Source organism: Carcharhinus amblyrhynchos, chromosome 31, assembly GCF_965287045.1.
Source record: "Carcharhinus amblyrhynchos chromosome 31, sCarAmb.v2.hapA, whole genome shotgun sequence".
Taxonomy (NCBI): domain Eukaryota; kingdom Metazoa; phylum Chordata; class Chondrichthyes; order Carcharhiniformes; family Carcharhinidae; genus Carcharhinus; species Carcharhinus amblyrhynchos.
Genome location: NC_137354.1, coordinates 23,578,010 through 23,596,269, shown reverse-complemented (window position 1 = coordinate 23,596,269; position 18,260 = coordinate 23,578,010). Strand labels below are relative to the sequence as shown.

Genomic DNA, 18,260 nt, shown 5'->3' with positions numbered 1-18,260 from the left:
CTCTCCGCGCCCCCCCTCCCTCTCTCCCGCGCCCCCCCCTCTCTCTCTCCCCTCCGCCCGCCCCCCCTCTCTCTCTCCCGCGCCCCCCCTCTCTCTCTCCCGCGCCCCCCCTCTCTCTCTCCCGCGCCCCCCCTCTCTCTCTCCCGCGCCCCCCTCTCTCTCTCCCGCGCCCCCCTCTCTCTCTCCCCGCGCCCCCCCTCTCTCTCTCCCGCGCCCCCCCTCCCTCTCTCCCGCGCCCCCCCTCCCTCTCTCCCGCGCCCCCCCTCCCTCTCTCCCGCGCCCCCCCCCCCTCTCTCCCGCGCTGCCCCCCCCCCTCTCTCCGGTGCCGCCCCCCGTCTCTCCCGTGCCGTGCTCTCACCACCCCCCCTCACTCGTACAGTTCTGGCCCCCTCGCTGGTTCCCTCTCCCCGGTGGCCACCTCCCCCACCAAGTCTGCCCCCGCCAGTTCTGCACCCCTCCCCCTCCCTGGTTCTGCTCCCACCCCCAGTTCCTCCCCCCGTCCCTGTTCTGCCCCACCACCCCGAGTTCCGCCCCCATTCTCCTTCAACCTCTTCTCATCCCCCCCCCCGTCCTTCCCCTTCCCTGTCCTCCTTCCCCCATCCCCCCTCCACCCCATCTTCCTTCCACCCCTGTCTCCCCCCCACTCCTCTCTCCTTCCCCCCCCCCCACTCCTCTCTCCTTCTCCCCCCCACTCCTCTCTCCTTTCCCCCCCCACTCCTCTCTCCTTTCCCCCCACTCCTCTCTCCTTCCCCCCCCCACCTCCTCTCCTTTCCCCCCCACTCCTCTCTCCTTTCCCCCCCACTCCTCTCTCCTTTCCCCCCACTCCTCTCTCCTTTCCCCCCACTCCTCTCTCCTTTCCCCCCACTCCTCTCTCCTTCCCCCTCCCACTCCTCTCTCCTTTCCCCCCCACTCCTCTCTCCTTTCCCCCCCACTCCTCTCTCCTTCCCCCTCCCACTCCTCTCTCCTTCCCCCCCACTCCTCTCTCCTTCCCCCCCCACTCCTCTCTCCTTCCCCCCCCACTCCTCTCTCCTTCCCCCCCCACTCCTCTCTCCTTTCCCCCCCTACTCCTCTCTCCTTCCCCCCCACTCCTCTCTCCTTTTCCCTCAACTCCTCTCTCCTTCCCCCCACCACTCCTCTCTCCTTCCCCCCCCAACTCCTCTCTCCTTCCCCCCCCCACTCCTCTCTCCTTTCCCCCCCACTCCTCTCTCCTTTCCCCCCCGACTCCTCTCTCCTTCCCCCCCCGACTCCTCTCTCCTTCCCCCCCCCGACTCCTCTCTCCTTCCCCCCCCCACTCCTCTCTCCTTCCCCCCCCACTCCTCTCTCCTTCCCCCCCCCCCACTCCTCTCTCCTTTCCCCCCCACTCCCTCTCCTTTCCCCCCCACTCCTCTCTCCTTTCCCCCCACTCCTCTCTCCTTTCCCCCCCCACTCCTCTCTCCTTTCCCCCCCACTCCTCTCTCCTTTCCCCCCCCACTCCTCTCTCCTTTCCCCCCCCACTCCTCTCTCCTTTCCCCCCCCACTCCTCTCTCCTTTCCCCCCCAACTCCTCTCTCCTTTCCCCCCCAACTCCTCTCTCCTTTCCCCCCCAACTCCTCTCTCCTTTCCCCCCCAACTCCTCTCTCCTTTCCCCCCCAACTCCTCTCTTCTCCCCCCCCCCAACTCCTCTCTCCTTTCCCCCCCACTCCTCTCTCCTTTCCCCCCCACTCCTCTCTCCTTTCCCCCCCACTCCTCTCTCCTTTCCCCCCCACTCCTCTCTCCTTTCCCCCCCAACTCCTCTCTCCTTTCCCCCCCAACTCCTCTCTCCTTTCCCCCCCAACTCCCTCTCTCCTTTCCCCCCCCCCACTCCTCTCTCCTTCCCCCCCACTCCTCTCTCCTTCCCCCCCACTCCTCTCTCCTTCCCCCCCCACTCCTCTCTCCTTCCCCCCCCACTCCTCTCTCCTTTCCCCCCCCAACTCCTCTCTCCTTTCCCCCCCCAACTCCTCTCTCCTTTCCCCCCCAACTCCTCTCTCCTTTCCCCCCAACTCCTCTCTCCTTCTCCCCCCCACTCCTCTCTCCTTCTCCCCCCCACTCCTCTCTCCTTTCCCCCCCACTCCTCTCTCCTTTCCCCCCACTCCTCTCTCCTTTCCCCCCCAACTCCTCTCTCCTTTCCCCCCCCCCACTCCTCTCTCCTTTCCCCCCCCCAACTCCTCTCTCCTTTCCCCCCCCCCAACTCCTCTCTCCTTCCCCCCCCACTCCTCTCTCCCCTCCCTGTCCCCCCAGCTGTGCTGTGTGTTAGAGAGCTGGGTGGATGCTCTGTCTAACACCTCCCTCTCCGTCTTCTCCTTGCAGAATGTCGAGCGGCCCAAGATTGGTACAAGATGATGTTCAAACAGATTCACAAAATCAGCAGAGGTACAGTGCTCCGGGACGAGTGAGGGTCCTCACTCCCAGTGCCTCCGTCCCTCATTCTGTAACACCTCGTTCACCGTCTCCCAGTACGATGACTCGGAGGAGAGCTCGGACACTCGATCCGGTGCCGAGGCTTCTCTCTGGAAAAGAGTGATCTGGAGATCTTTCTAGAAGCTTCGATCGGGCAGCCAGTGTGGGAGAGACGAGGGTTCACGAATATGTCTGTGTGGAGTTGGCACATTCTCCCCGTGTCTGCGTGGGTTTCCTCCGGGTGCTCCGGTTTCCTCCCGCAGTCCAAAGATGTGCGGGTTAGGTTGATTGGCCGTGCTGAGAAATTGCCCCACGGTTTGCACATTCTCCTCGTGTCTGCGTGGGTTTCCTCCGGGTGCTCCGGTTTCCTCCCACAGTCCAAAGATGTGCGGGTTAGGTTGATTGGCCGTGCTAAGAAATTGCCCCTTAGTGTCCAGGGATGTGTAGGTTAGAGGGATGAGTGGGTAAATGTGTAGGGATATGAGGATAGGGCCTGGGTGGGATTGTGTTCGGTGCAGACTCGATGGGCCTCTTTGTGCACTGTAGGGGTTCTGTGATCTAATATAAGGTGATGGCTAAAGAAAATCCAGCAGTGAGTTGGGGAGAAAGGGCTTCCCCAGAGGGTGTTTAGAACGGGGAACTCTCCCAGTGTGAGTGGCTGACTCGGATGTGAGAGATATATTGAAAGGGAAGCTGGATAGGGAACGGAGAGAGGATTAAAAGGATGAACCGGGTGATGTGGTTAGAGGTCATGTGAGCACCATCACCAGCACTGACCCGATGGGCTGAATGGCCTCTCTGCTATTTAACTGGAGATTTTTCTCCACCTTACACAGATGATAATATTTGTCCGGTAGCGGCAGTTGGGATGTTCTCACTCTCCTGAGTTCCCCTCACCTCAGCCCTTACCCCTGCTCCTCAAACTGTGACCCCTCATTCTGGAATCCCCCTCCACTTCCATTGGGAACATTCTTTCTGAATCTACCCTGTCTAACCCTGTGTGAGTTTTATAAGTTTCTAGGAGACCCCCTCTCACTCTTCTAAACTCCAGTGAATGTAATCCTAACCCACTTAGTCTCTCCTCGTCCAACAGACCTTCCATTCCAGGGATCGGCCTGGGAAACCTCTACTTGGAACACACTGAGACCCTCCCCCACAGGGGGAGACACACTCGGAGCGAGACCCTCCCCCATGGGGTGAGACATACTCGGAGTGAGACCCTCCCCCACAGGGGGAGACACGCTTGGAGTGAGACCCTCCCCCCACGGGGTGAGGCACACGAGGAGTGAGACCCTCCCCCACAGAGTGAGGCACACTAGGAGCAAGACCCTCCCCCACAGGGTCAGACACACTCGGAGTGAGACCCTCCCCCACAGGGGGAGACACACTCGGAGTGAGACCCTCCCCCACAGGGTCAGACACACTCGGAGTGAGACCCTCCCCCACAGGGTCAGACACACTCGGAGTGCACTGAGACCCCTCAGTGTTCAGTTAAACTGGCCCCAGCCTGTGTGATGTGGTTGTGTAGAGTCTGCCCTGTTACTCTGGGATGCTGTTCGCTGAGTTATACTGGGTTTGATTCCGCTCTGTTCACCTTTTCCTTCAACCACTCGCGTCTCCCTTATCCGAACGCTTTCTTTTCTGCTCCCTTTTCAAGTGACTTCTTTCCTGCTGTTTGTCTTCCCATTTCTCAGTCTTCATTATTATTTTCTCCTCTGTGTTTTGTGTCTCTCGTTTTGCTGTCTTTCCACTCAGACACTCCTGAGGAGAATCCGTACCATCCCACATACAGCTTTCCCGAACTTCCTGATCGCCAACAGAAAAGCAAAGGTATCGTGTGTGTGTGTCTGGGAGCGTGTGTGTGTGTGTGTGTGTGTGTGTGTGTGTGTCTGGGAGCGTGTGTGTGTGTGTGTGTGTGTGTGTGTGTGTCTGGGAGCGTGTGTGTGTGTGTGTGTGTGTGTGTGTGTGTGTGTGTGTGTGTGTGTGTGTCTGGGAGCGTGTGTGTGTGTGCACGCGTCTGGGAGCGTGTGTGTGTGTGCACGCGTCTGGGAGCGTGTGTGTGTGTGCGCGCGTCTGGGAGCGTGTGTGTGTGTGTGTGCGCGCGTCTGGGAGCGTGTGTGTGTGCGCGCGTCTGGGAGCGTGTGTGTGCGCGCGCGTCTGGGAGCGTGTGTGTGTGTGCGCGCGTCTGGGAGCGTGTGTGTGTGCGCGCGTCTGGGAGCGTGTGTGTGTGTGCGCGCGTCTGGGAGTGTGTGTGTGTGTGTGCGCGCGTCTGGGAGCGTGTGTGTGCGCGCGCGTCTGGGAGCGTGTGTGCGCGTGCGCGTCTGGGAGCGTGTGTGCGCGCGCGCGTCTGGGAGCGTGCGTGCGCGCGCGCGTCTGGGAGCGTGCGTGCGCGCGCGCGTCTGGGAGCGTGCGTGCGCGTGCGCTTCTGGGAGCGTGCGTGCGCGCGCGCGTCTGGGAGTGTGTGTGTGTGTGTGTGCACATATCTGCATCTGTGCGAGAGTGGGATGAGGCTTGGAGTGTTTAAACCCTGAATCCACAATTGTTCCAAGCTGCTTTTCTATCTGATGTTTCATGTTTAGCTGGTTTACTCTCAGCTCCTTGCTTGGTTGTGATTTGTCTGTAGATGATGCATTTAACCTATAACTCTCCAACGAAATGGAGTAATCTTAGCGGAGCATTGCTGTGTGACAGTGAGATCTGTCTGGTTGAGTAATGAGCTTCCTGACTGGATGTACAATGACTGGGATGCCGACCATGCTGGCTGAATGAGAAGCCGTGTGAGAACTGGGTGGGCTCCTGGCATTGGGATGGCTGCTTATGAAAAGGACAAACAGGGATTAGATGGGATGAATGGCCTTTTTCATTGCTGCCGTTTTTATGCAATTCTATATTTACTCGTTTCCCTTCCCCCGAACAAACGTAAATGGGTCAAAATGAGGAGATACCAAAGGGTTTGGGGAGGAGAGGGTGGTTCACTGCTTGAGATATCTGTATCTGAATTTCCTGGGTCCAGTGCAGCTAAGTGACACGGTGTTACAGTAGTTAGCACTGCTGCCTAACAGTGCCAGGGACCCAGGGCAGCACGGGTAACATAATGGTTAGCACTGCTGCCTCACAGCGCCAGGGACCAGGGGCGGCACGGTGACACAGTGGTTAGCACTGCTGCCTCTCGGTGCCAGGGACCCAGGGCAGCACGGTGACACAGTGGTTAGCACTGCTGCCTCTCAGCGCCAGGGACCTAGGGGCGGCATGGTGACACAGTGGTTAGCACTGCTGCCTCTCAGCGCCAGGGACCCAGGGCAGCACGGTGACACAGTGGTTAGCACTGCTGCCTCTCAGCGCCAGGGACCCGGGGCAGCACGGGTGACACAGTGATTAGCACTGCTGCCTCTCAGCGCCAGGGACCCGGGGCAGCACGGGTGACACAGTGATTAGCACTGCTTCCTCAAAGCACCAGGGATCCGGGTTCAATTCCCAGTTTGGGTCACTGTCTGTGTGGAGTCTGCACATTCTCCCCGTATCTGCGTGGGTTTCCTCCGGGTGCTCTAGTTTCCTGTCACAGTCCAAAAGACGTGCTGGTTAGGGTGCATGCTAAATTCTCCCTCAGTGTACCCTAACAGGCGCCGGAATGTGGCGACTAGGGGATTTTCACAGTTGCTTCATTGCAGTGTTAATGTCAGCCTATTGTGACACTAATCGATAAACTTTAAAACTTCTTCTCAATCGGGCAAAGAGGGAAATAGGACAGCGTTTGACACCCATCCCTAATTGCCCTTGAACTGGGAGTCTCGATTAGTTAGGCTGTGGTCTGGAGTCACGTGTAGGCCAGACCAGGTAAGGGTGGCAGATTTCCTTCCCTAAAGGGGCACTCGGGCCTCTGAAGACCTTCTTGTTTTCGTTGAATTAACTGAATTCAAATTCCGGAGCTGCCGATGTGGGATTTGTTTGGGCGATTTGTCCAGACGTTTGGATTTTTGGACTCTATTTTGGTCTCGGTCAGAGTTAGGGCCGACAGAATTCAGCCCCCCCTGGGATTGGGAGGGCAAATAAAATGAAGGGTCAGGGCCAAGGAGGGTGGGGGTTGTTCCTTGCCAATGCTAGTGGCTGTCGCTGGGTATTGGCTGTGATTCCTCGTGCAGTTGAATAGCCCGCTCTTCTTCTAACTTGCCTGTGCATGGCTGACCCTCGTGCTTTGAGTCAGGAAGCAGTGGTTTGTTCCAAAGAGTTTCAATCTCCTTTCTTTCCCCTGCCCGCAGCAGATGAAAATCCTTACCGACCCAGCTACACATTTCCCGAGACGACACCCAGCCCAAAGTCTGAAGGTAACAGGGGAGAATGGGCGCTGCCATCCATTACACCTGCCCCCATCGCCGTCCCCTCCCCATGGGTTTCGTTAAGTTGCTAACTGAGCTGGCCTTCGCTGTGCTTGCATCTAACAGATGTGGTTGTGCTAACATACTAACGGTGGCACAGTGGTCAGCACTGCTGCCTCGCAAAGCCAGGGGGCTGGGGTTCGATTCCAGTCCTGGGTGACTGTCTGTGTAGAGTTTGCATGTGGTTTTTCTCTGGGTGCACCAGTTTCCTCCCACAGTCCAAAGATGCGTAGATTGGATGGATTGGCCATGCTAAATTGCCCCTTAGTGTCCAAAGATGTGCAGGTTAGGCGCATTGGCTGTGCTAAGTTGTCCCTTAGTGTCCAAAGGTGTGCAGGTTAGGTGGATTGGCCATGCTAAATTGCCCCTTAGTGTCCAAGGATGTGCAGATTAGGTGGATTGGCCATGCTAATTTGTCGCTTAGTGTCCAAAGATGTGCAGGTTAGGTGCATTGGCTATGCTAAGTTGTCCCTTAGTGTCCAAAGGTGTGCAGGTTAGGTGGATTGGCCGTGCTAATTTGTCCCTTTGTGTCCAAGGATGTGCAGGTTAGGTGGATTGACCATGCTAAATTATCCCTTAGTGTCCAAGGATGTGCAGGTTAGGTGGATTGGCAGTGCTAAATTGTCCCTTAATATCCAAAGATTTGATTTGATTTGATTTATTATTGTCACACGTATTAGCATACAGAGAAAAGTATTGTTTCTTGCGCGCTATACAGACAAAGCATACCGTTCACAGAGAAGGAAAGGAGAGAGTGCAGAATGTAGTGTTACAGTCATAGCTAGAATGTTGAGAAAGATCAACTTAGTGCAAGGTAGGTCCATTCAAAAGTCTGACAGCAGCAGGGAAGAAGCTGTTCTTGAGTCGGTTGGTACGTGACCTCAAATTTTTGTATCTTTTTCCCGAAGGAAGAATGTGAAAGAGAGAATGTCCAGGGTGTGTGGGGTCCTTAATTATGCTGGCTGCTTTGCCAAGGCATCTGGAAGTGTAGACAGAGTCAATGGATGGGAGGCTGGTTTGTGTCAGGGATTGGGCTACATTCATGACTCTTTTGTATATCCTTGCAGTCTTGGGCAGAGCAGGAGCCCATACCAAGCTGTGATACAACCAGACAGAAAGCTTTCTATGGTGCATCTGTAAAAGTTGCTGACATGCCCAAATTTCCTTAGTCTTCGGAGAAAGTAGAGGTGTTGGTGGGCTTCCTTAACTATAGTGTTGGCACAGAGGGAACCAGGACAGGTTGTTGGTGATCTGGGCACCTAAAACCTTGAAGCTTTTGACCTCGTCCTCCTCATGGAAGTAGACAGGGACATGTTCTCCATTATGCTTCCTGAAGTCGATGACTATCTCCTTCGTTTTGTTGACATTGAGGGAGAGATTATTATTGCCGCACCAGTTCACTAGATTCTCTATCTCATTCCTGTACTCTGTATCATCATTGTTTGAGATCCGACCCACTACGGTGGTGTCATCAGCAAACTTGAAAATCGAATTGGGGGGGAATTTGGTCGCACAGTCATAGATGTATAAGGGGTATAGTAGGGGGCTGAGAACACAGCCTTGTGGGGCACCAGTGTTGAGGATGATCGTGGAGGAGGTGTTGTTGCCGATCCTTACTGGTTGTGGTCTGAGAGTTAGGAAGTTCAGGATCCAGTCACAGAGGGAGATGCTGAGGCTCAGACCATGGAGTTTGGAGATGGGAGAGATGTGTAGATTAGAACATAAGAACATAAGAAATAGGAGCAGGAATAGGCCATCTAGCCCTTCGAGCCTGCCCCGCCATTCAATAAGATCATGGCTGATCTGTTGTGGCTCAGTTCCACTTTCCCGCCCTCTCCCCATAACCCTTAATCCCCTCTCTTATCAAGAACCCATCAACCCGCTTCTTAAAAATATTTAGCGAGGCAGCCTCCACCACTTCAACGGGCAGAGAATTCCAGAGATTCACCACCCTTTGAGTGAAGAAGTTCCTCCTCAACTCCGTTCTAAACCGCCTCCCCTTTATCTTGAGGCTGTGCCCCCTAGTCCTACTGTCTTTTTTGAGCGGGAAGAGTCTCTCCACCTCTATCCTATCCATCCCATTCATCATCTTATATGTCTCAATGAGATCTCCCCTCATTCTTCTAAACTCTAACGAGTACAAGCCTAGTTTATTCAGCCTCTCCTCATAGCTCAATCCCCTCAACTCCGGTATCAGCCTAGTAAACCTCCTCTGCACTCCCTCCAGGGCCAAAATATCCTTGCGCAGGTGCGGCGCCCAAAACTGCACACAGTACTCCAGCTGCGGCCTCACCAATGCCCTATACAGCTGCAGCAAGACCTCCCTACTTTTATATTCAATCCCCCTCGCTATGAAGGCCAGCATCCCATTCGCCTTCCTGACCACCTGCTGCACCTGCAAGCTGGGTTTTTGCGACTCATGCACAAGGACCCCGAGGTCCCTCTGCACCGTCGCCTGCTGCAGTTTTTCGCCCCGTAAGTAATAGTCCTTCCTACCATTCTTCCTACCAAAGTGGACCACCTCACACTTGCCAACATTAAATTCCATTTGCCATTTCCTGGCCCATTCGCCCAGCCTATCTAGATCCTTCTGCAGACTCTCCACACCCTCCGCACAATTTGCCTTTCCCCCAGTCTTGGTGTCATCAGCAAATTTCGACACCCTGCACTCGGTTCCCTCCTCCAGATCATCTATATAAATGGTAAATAGCTGAGGCCCCAGCACCGACCCCTGGGGCACCCCACTAGTCACCAACCGCCAATCCGAATAGCACCCATTGACCCTCACTCTCTGCCTCCTATTTGACAACCAATCCTCTATCCACGCTAACACCCTACCCCCAACTCCATGTCCCCTGACCTTCTGCAATAACCTCTTGTGAGGTACTTTGTCAAACGCCTTCTGAAAATCCAGAAAGACCACATCCACCGGCTCTCCTCTATCCACTGCCCTAGACACATCCTCATAGAACTCCAGTAAATTTGTCAGACACGACTTCCCTTTAATGAAACCGTGTTGCGTCCGCCCTATCAAGCAATTCCCTTCAAGATGCCTCGCAATTTCCTCCTTAATGACGGATTCTAACATTTTACCTACCACAGACGTTAAACTAACCGGCCTATAATTCCCCGCCTTTTGCCTGGCACCCTTCTTAAACAACGGCGTAACATTAGCCGTTTTCCAATCTTCCGGCACTTCCCCGGAATCCAGCGACGTCTGGAAAATAACCACCAAGGCATCCACTATCACCTCCGCCATTTCTTTCAGAACCCTCGGATGCATTCCATCCGGTCCTGGGGACTTGTCCACAATCAGCCCCTCCAGTTTGTCGAGCACCACCTCTCTAGTAACAGTAATGTCATTAAGACCCTCCATACCTACCACCTTTCCATCGCTAACACCCGGTGGACTGGCCATTAGGTGGATTAGGTGGATTGGCCATGCGAAATGGTCCATTAGTGTCCAAAGATGTGCAGGTTAGGTGGATTGGCCATGCGAAATTGCCCCTTAGTGTCCAAAGATATGCAGGTTAGCTGGATTGGCCATGCTAAATTGCCCCTTAATGTCCAAAGATGTGTAGATTAGGTGGATTGGCCATGCTAAATTGCCCCTTAATGTCCAAAGATGTGTAGGTTAGGTGGATTGGCCATGCTAAATTGCCCCTTAGTGTCCAAAGATGTGCAGGTTAGCTGGATTGGCCATGCTAAATTGCCCCTTAGTGTCCAAAGATATGCAGGTTAGCTGGATTGGCCATGCTAAATTGCCCCTTAATGTCCAAAGATGTGTAGGTTAGGTGGATTGGCCATGCTAAATTGCCCCTTAGTGTCCAAAGATGTGCAGGTTAGCTGGATTGGCCATGCTAAATTGCCCCTTAGTGTCCAAAGATGTGTGGTTTAGGTGGATTTGCCATGCTAAATTGCCCCTTAGTGTCCAAAGATGTGTGGTTTAGGTGGATTTGCGCTGTGGGGATTCTTTATTCCCAGGTAATCAGCAAGTAGTTACAGAAATAGGGGCATCTCGGTTAAGCAAATCACACAAGGATGGGATTTCTCTTTGAATCCCAGCTCTGTTAGTGGAGGTTTTGTTCTAAGGAATCAGCAAATATTGCCGGATAAAAGCAAATTACTGCGGAGGGTGGAATCTGAAACCAAAAGAGAAAATGCTGGAAAATCTCAGCAGGTCTGGCAGCATCTGTAAAGAGGGAAAAGAGCTGACGTTTCGAGTCCAGATGACCTTTCGTCGAAGCTAAAAGGCACAGAAAGTGGGAGCTATTTATACTGCGGGGGGAGGGAATGAAAGATGAGTCATAGCCACAGAAACCAGGGAAAGCAGTTAATAGCTGTCCCCAGAGAGAATACAGAGTGTGAGTGGCCGAGAAGATAAAATGAAGGTGTTGGGGGCGAGGGGAATGGATGGGACAGAGGTAAGATTTAGAAAAGGAGAAGCAAAGGGGGAGAAAAGGGGTGCATTTTCTCTTTGTGGTGGGAGCAACATTGCTGTATCATTTGGCCGGGTAATGCTAAATTAAGCTGTATGAAGTTGGCCGAATTCGGGTAACGCTGTGCATCTTGTTGGCTTTGGTTCTCTGCGCACACGCGGTGAGACACAGCGAGCGTGTGACAGCGGTTGAGTGCTTCCCTTGACCTTTCCCCTGGCGTGGACTGTATTTCATCTTGATTCGACTAGTTTGAAGGAATTAACTTTGCTGCTTGGAAATATAAGTTCAGACCCAAATAACCCAACACGAGATCGGGTTGTATGTTTAACGATAAAAGGGGCCTTGATTAACCAATCCACGTTGCGTGATTGTTTTGTTATTAATGGGTTTAAGCATCACGTGGTCCTGATCTGCACGGGGGGTGGGGGTGGCGAGGGTGTGCCCTGTTTTTCATACTGGACTGGGAAAGGAAATGGGTCAAATTTAAGGCCTTTTTCCCCCCCCACTTCCTTGCTTGAATGTGTGTGTACGTGCAGAAGGAGGGGAGGATCGGCCTTGAGTGTGAGGCCCCTCCGAGCCGAATAGCTCGCAGGTGGAGTGCTCCCTTTTGTTGTGCACCCGGGAAAAGCCCCTTGGCTTTAGGTGGGAGAAGGGGTTTCTGTGTGGGCTCCATGTTAGCACAGCTGTCCACGTTCTCCGTTCATTTCCGCTTCTCCGTGTGTCCCTTTCTCAGATGTGTGTTCCTCCTTTTCGATTAGCTGCTGCTTGTTCTCATCATCCATTTTCGTTCCTTGTTTCCCATTTCTTCCTTCAGAAAAGATCACTTACACCCCAACCTATGTCTTCTCTGAGGTTGCCCAGAGGGAGATTCTCGAAGGTACCTTTTTTCCTCCTCTTCTCAGCTGCCTCGCGTGCCCCTGGAGTCCCCCCCCCCCCACCCCTTCCCGTAATCTCCTCTGCATCGTGATCAGAAACTGTTGCCCAACCTTAGGGGTAACGGGGGTGAGGGACTTCACTCCCGTGGAGAAGTGCGGGTGGGGAGTGGGGGGGGGTAGCTGGAGCAGCCCTCCTAAGAGCAGAAGCGGTCAAGGGGAGATTTAATATTGGTGTTCAAAATCGGGGGCCCAAAGGAGAAACTTAGTCGGTAACTACGAGGACACGGTGGCACGGTGGTTCGCACTGCTGCCTCTCAGCGCCAGGGACCTGGGTTCGATTCCCAGCTCGGGTCACTGTGCGGAGTCTGTGCCCTCTCCCTGTGTCTGTGTGGGTTTCCTCCGGGTGCTCTGGGTTTCTCCCACAGTCCAAAGATGTGCGAGTTAGGTGGATTGGCCATGCTAACTTGTCCCTTAGTGTCCAAAGAAGTGTAGTTAGGTGGATTGGCCATGCTAAATTGCCCCTTAGTGTCCAAAGATGTGTAGGTTCAGGGGAATTGGCCATGCTAAATTGTCCCTTAGTGTGCAAAGATGTGTAGTTAGGTGGATTGGCCATGCTAAATTGCCCCTTAGTGTCCAAAGATGTGTAGGTTAGGTGGATTGGCCATGCTAAATTGTCCCTTAGTATCCAAAGATGTGTAGGTTCGGGGGAATTGGCCATGCTAAATTGTTCCTTAGTGTGCAAAGAAGTGTAGTTAGGTGGATTGGCCATGCTAAATTGCCCCTTAGTGTCCAAAGATGTGTAGGTTAGGTGGATTGGCCATGCTAAATTGTCCCTTAATGTCCAAAGATGTGTAGGTTAGGTGGATTGGCCATGCTAAATTGCCCCTTAGTGTCCAAAGAAGTGTAGGTTAGGGGGAATTGGCCAGGGTAAATTGCCTCTTAGTGTCCAAAGATGTGCAGGTTAGGTGGATTGGCCATGCTAAATTGTCCCCTAGTGTCCAAAGATGTGTAGGTTAGGTGGATTGACCATGCTAAATGTGCAGGCTTATGGGCAGGTGCGGGTGGGTGAAGTGGGCCTGGGTGAGGTGCTTTTTTTGGAGAGCCAGAGCAGACTGGATGATCTGAATGACCTCTTTCTGTACATTGGGGATTCTACGACACTGATATAGGGTTGCCTGGAAAAGAACCAGATGGGAGATGAGGGAACTGTTTTACTCAGCAGGTTTGGATGAGAATGCCTTGGCTGAAAGGGAGCTGAATGGATTCAGGAATAACTTTCAAACAGGAATTAGACATTTGACTAGCGAGTGAGAAAAGATGATTGACTGGCTGTAGTGATGCAGGGGATTTGCTGGTGATACTGTGAAGAGGGCAGTGAGGAAGTTCAGAAGGACGTAGACAAGTTGGTGGAGTGGGCTGGCAGGTGGCAGATACAGTTCAATGTGTGAGGTGATGTATTTTGCTAAGAGGATCATGGAGAGACATCATCATCTACGGGGTAAAATTCTTAAGCGGGTGCAGAAGCAGAGGGAGCTGGGTATAAATGTTAATCACTGACGGAGAGAGCAGTTAATACAATATATGATATTCTGGGCTTTACTAATAAGGGTGCAAAGCACAATAGCAAGGAGGTTATGCTGAATTTGTACAAGATGCTAAACCTCAGCTGGAATATTTTGTATATTTCTGGGTGCCACACTATAGGAAGGATATGAACACATTGGAGAGAGGGCAGAAGAGGTTTGCAAGAATGGTTCCAGGAATCTAAAGCTTTAGTTACATAGATTGGAGAGAAGGCGGCTAAGGGGAGATTTGATAGAGATTTGGGTGGCACAGTGGGTTAGCACTGCTGCTTCACGGCTCCAGGGTCCTGGGTTCGATTCCCGGCTCGGGTCACTGTCTGTGTGGAGTTTGCACATTCTCCTCGTGTCTGCGTGGGTTTCCTCCGGGTGCTTCGGTTTCGTCCCACAGTCCAAAGATGTGCGGGTTAGGTTGACTGACCAGGCTAAAATTGCCCCTCAGTGTCCTGAGAGGTGTAGGTTAGAGGGATTAGTGAGTATAATATGGAGAGATATGGCTTGGGTGGGATTGTGGTCAGTGTGTGTTCGATGGGCCGAATGGCCTCTTTCTGGACTGTAGGGGTTCTGTGATTTCTAGATGCCCCACATTGTGAGGGGGCTGGACAGGGAGAAACTGTTCCTGTTCGATCGAGAGTGAGAGGGCACAGATTAAAAGTGATTTGCGAAAGAAGAAAATGTGATGTGAGAAAAACGAGTGGTTGGGTTCTGGAATGTTCTGCCTGGAGGAAGCTTCAATCGAGGCATTCAAGAGGGTATTAGAATGATTATTTGGATAGAAACAATGTACGGGGGAAAAGGCAGGGGAATGGCAAAGTCAACAATGGTCTTCTGGAGAGCTGGTGCAGACCTGATGGGCTGAATGGCCTCCTCTTACACCGTAACAATACCGTGACTCTTTCAAAGGGCTGGTACGGGCATTGTGGGCCGAGTGGCCTCCTTCCCCACGATGTGAACCCAGCGAGCTTGGGGCGGTTAAGCCTCCTGTCGAAGGAGACTTGGCTTTAGGTGAAGCCCAAAGTAAGTCAGGTCTCGGGGAACGGGTAAGGGGTGGGGCCAACTGTGGGATCACAGCTTCAATCCGGAGTTCAGCCGGATAAACACCGAGCAAAGATAAACATTCCTCGTTCGAGCGCAGGCGGGAAGTGGAAAGGCGATGGCGGGAGGCGGCCATTTTCCAAAGACGTGCTTGGCTGGGGAATCTCCAGCTCTGGGAGGTTTAGAAGTTTCTGGAAGGTCCAGGGCTAATTGCACGGTTGGTGACCCCTCTGATCTTTCCGCTTTGTACGCAAGGCCGTGTGTTCAGGTAGTTTGCACGCGTTTTCCAGTGGGGAGCAATGGCCAATTTTAAATGACCCAGGAGATGAAGGGAAGGTCTTGGGGGGGGAGGGGGGCCATCAGTTAGTCAGGAATGTGTGCGAAATGCTCCAGTTCACGACATCGGTCTTCTCATTATCATTTGTTTTACTTTCAGATGACGATTTGGAGTATTACTCCCCACGCTACCATTACTCTGAGGACAGTGAGTATCATCCTCCTCGTTCAATCTCCGAGCAGGACGAGGCCATTCGGCCCCTTGAAGAGGCCCCCCCCCCCCTACTGTTCAGTACAATCGCAGCAGCCTCAGTAATCCCAATTCATTGGGATTGGGAATTATCCACGATTAGTTTGCACGTTAAGTTGGAGACCATCGGGAAACTGATAGAATTGGGAAGACTGTTAGCTTGACGCTGTGCCCAGTTTCACAGCCAATATTGAGGGAGTTGCAAAATTGCCAATCCCGTGGGTTTTGTTTTACTCATTCATGGGCGTCGTTGGTTGGCCCAACATTTATTGCCCATCCCTAGTTGCCCGAGGGCAGTTGGGCGGCTCCAGATTCACATTAGGCCAGACCAGGTAAGGACGGCAGATTGCAAAGAACAGCACAGCCTGGGAAACAGGCCCAACGAGCCCGCGCCGCCATTTTAACATCGAGTCCCCCCTCCACCCATGATCCTTGTCTATGCTTATGGCGTTCCACATTGAGGGGAGACTAATTTAGGGACAATTTGTTAACACCAATCAGCCTAAGAGCACATCTTTGGGGGTGTAGGAGGAAACCCACGCAAGCACGGGGAGAATGCGCAAACTCCCACAGACACCAACCCAAATCCATGTGTCTGCACAGCAAACAGTGATAGTCACTGAGCTGTCGTGCGAACCATTTGGGTTTTTCCGACAATCAACAATGGTTTCGTGGTCATGAGTAGAATCTTGTAAATAGACTGAGTCTGTACTCGTTGGAGTTTAGAAGGCTGAGGGGGGATCTTATAGAGACGTATAAGATAATGAAGGGGATGGATAGGGTAGAGGTAGAGAGATTCTTCCCGCTTAGAAAGGATAGCAGGACTAGAGGGCACAGCCTCAAGATAAGAGGGGGGACAGTTTAGATTGGAGTTGAGGAGGAACTTCTTCACTCAAAGGGTGGTGAATCTCTGGAATTCTCTGCCCGTTGAAGTGGTGGAGGCTACCTCGCTAAATATATTTAAGTCGCGGGTAGATAGGTTTCTGATAGACAGGGGAATTAAGGGTTATGGGGAGAAAGCGGGAAAATGGAACTGATCCACTTCAGATCAGCCATGATCTTATTGAATGGCGGGGCAGGCTCGAGGGGCTAGATGACCTACTCCTGCTCCTATTTCTTATGTATTTTTTATTGAATTCAGATTCTACCATCTGCCGTGGTGGGATTCGAACCCGGGCCTCTAGAACATTAGCTGGTTTTTCTGGATTAATAATCCAGTGATAACACCACTCGGCCGTCGCCTCCCCACTTCTCTGGTAGAATCATAGCACCCTTACAGTATGGAGGGAGGCCACTCGGCCCATCACCCTCCACTTCTCCACCCAGGCCCTATTTGCCATGAAAGTTAAAGGGTTTTCTGATTGGTTTATTGGAAGCAACCAATAAGAGGCTGCAGTCTGAACCGATCACACCTCTCGATATAATTTCTCGAACTGTCCAATCCCTTATTGCGTTCCGGCTCCAGTGAAAATGCAGTGAAAGCGCACAAAGGCACGGAAATCTCTTAAATTTACGCCAACTTGGAATCATCTAGTGATGTGCGGGTGAGAGAGGTTTTTCCCTCTTGTGAGGGAATTTGGAGTTTGTGGGGAGTGGGTTCACTGTTTTAAAAATAAGGGGTTGCCTATTTAAGACGGAGATGAGGAGAATTTGCCTCTCTTGAGGGTTGGGGAGTCTCCGGAACTCTCTTCCCGGAGAGGCAGTGGAAGCTGTGAATTTTCTGATCTGGATATATTCTTGATTAACAACGGGAGGAAGGTGAGACTAAAATTAGATCAGCCCCTGATTTTGCTTGAATGGTGGAATGGGCTCGAGGGATTGAATGGCCTATCCGAGTTTGTATGTTCACACCGAACAGATGGAACTCGATTTGGGATTTCTTTTCCCTTCCAGTTCCCATGAAAATGTATTCCCCAAAGTTTAACCCATGTCACGCGGCAGGTCAGGCAGCCGAGGATGGAGAAATAATCATTTTCCCGTATTTTTATGCCAGCCCGTGAATAAAAAAAATGAAGCCAGTGGCTTGCTGGAGATATTCTCGAGTGTAATGCTGAATTTGAGCATTCTGGGCCTACCCCGGAGCGCGATGACTGCCCAACTGCTGATGGCACTGGTCGTCAGAGACATGTCAGTGGGAAAGGCCACTCAGCTCATAAGAACATACGAAACAGGAGCAGGAGTAGGCCATCTAGCCCTTCGAGCCTGCCCCGCCATTCAATAAGATCATGGCTGATCTGTCGTGGCTCAGTTCCACATTCCCACCCTCTCCCCATAACCCTTAATCCCCTCTCTTATCAAAAACCCATCAACCCGCGTCTTAAATATATTTAGCGAGGTAGCCTCCACCACTTCAACGGGCAGAGAATTCCAGAGATTCACCACCCTTTGAGTGAAGAAGTTCCTCCTCAACTCCGTTCTAAACCGCGCCCCCCCCCCTCTATCTTGAGGCTGTGCCCCCTAGTCCTATTATCCTTTCTGAGCGGGAAGAGTCTCTCCACCTCTATCCTATCCATCCCATTCATCATCTTATACGTCTCAATGAGATCTCCCCTCATTCTTCTAAACTCTAACGAGTACAAGCCTAGTTTATTCAGCTTCTGCTCATAGCTCAACCCCCTCAACTCCGGCATCAGCCTAGTAAACCTCCTCTGCACTCCCTCCAAGGCCAAAATATCCTTGCGTAAGTACGGCGCCCAAAGTGTCAAAGTGTCATCAGTGTCAAAAACTAGGGTCTAAACATTCAACAGGAGGAAGGAAGAGAAATATTGCACTGGATCAACAGGGGGTGCTGTTCTGGGAGGGGGTCGATGAACCACATTCTGTAAAAGGGACAGGGGTAGACCACTCGGCCCCTTCGAGCCTGCTCCAGCTTTCCTGATGATCGCCATTAGAACACCTACAATGCAGAAGGAAGCCATTGCCTGCACTGACAACAATCCCACCCAACCCTTTCCCTGTAACCCCCACATATTTGCCCGACTAATCCCCCCGACACTAAGGGGCAATCAATCTAGCACG

At 52.7% G+C, this 18,260-nt stretch overlaps 1 protein-coding gene across 1 annotated transcript in view; it reads left to right on the top strand.

The window, feature by feature from the left end:
- The first annotated feature begins 2,328 nt into the window (after positions 1–2,328).
- The window catches only part of LOC145360407 (sorbin and SH3 domain-containing protein 1-like), a 114,368-nt gene continuing 98,436 nt past the window's right edge, over positions 2,329–18,260 (top strand). Inside the window, exons 1-5 of the mRNA XM_080215606.1 lie at positions 2,329–2,387; positions 4,170–4,244; positions 6,671–6,736; positions 12,041–12,103; positions 15,153–15,200. Of these exons, the coding sequence (XP_080071732.1) occupies positions 2,354–2,387; positions 4,170–4,244; positions 6,671–6,736; positions 12,041–12,103; positions 15,153–15,200 (286 nt within the window). The 5' untranslated portion in view covers positions 2,329–2,353. The remainder of the gene's footprint in view (positions 2,388–4,169; positions 4,245–6,670; positions 6,737–12,040; positions 12,104–15,152; positions 15,201–18,260) is intronic.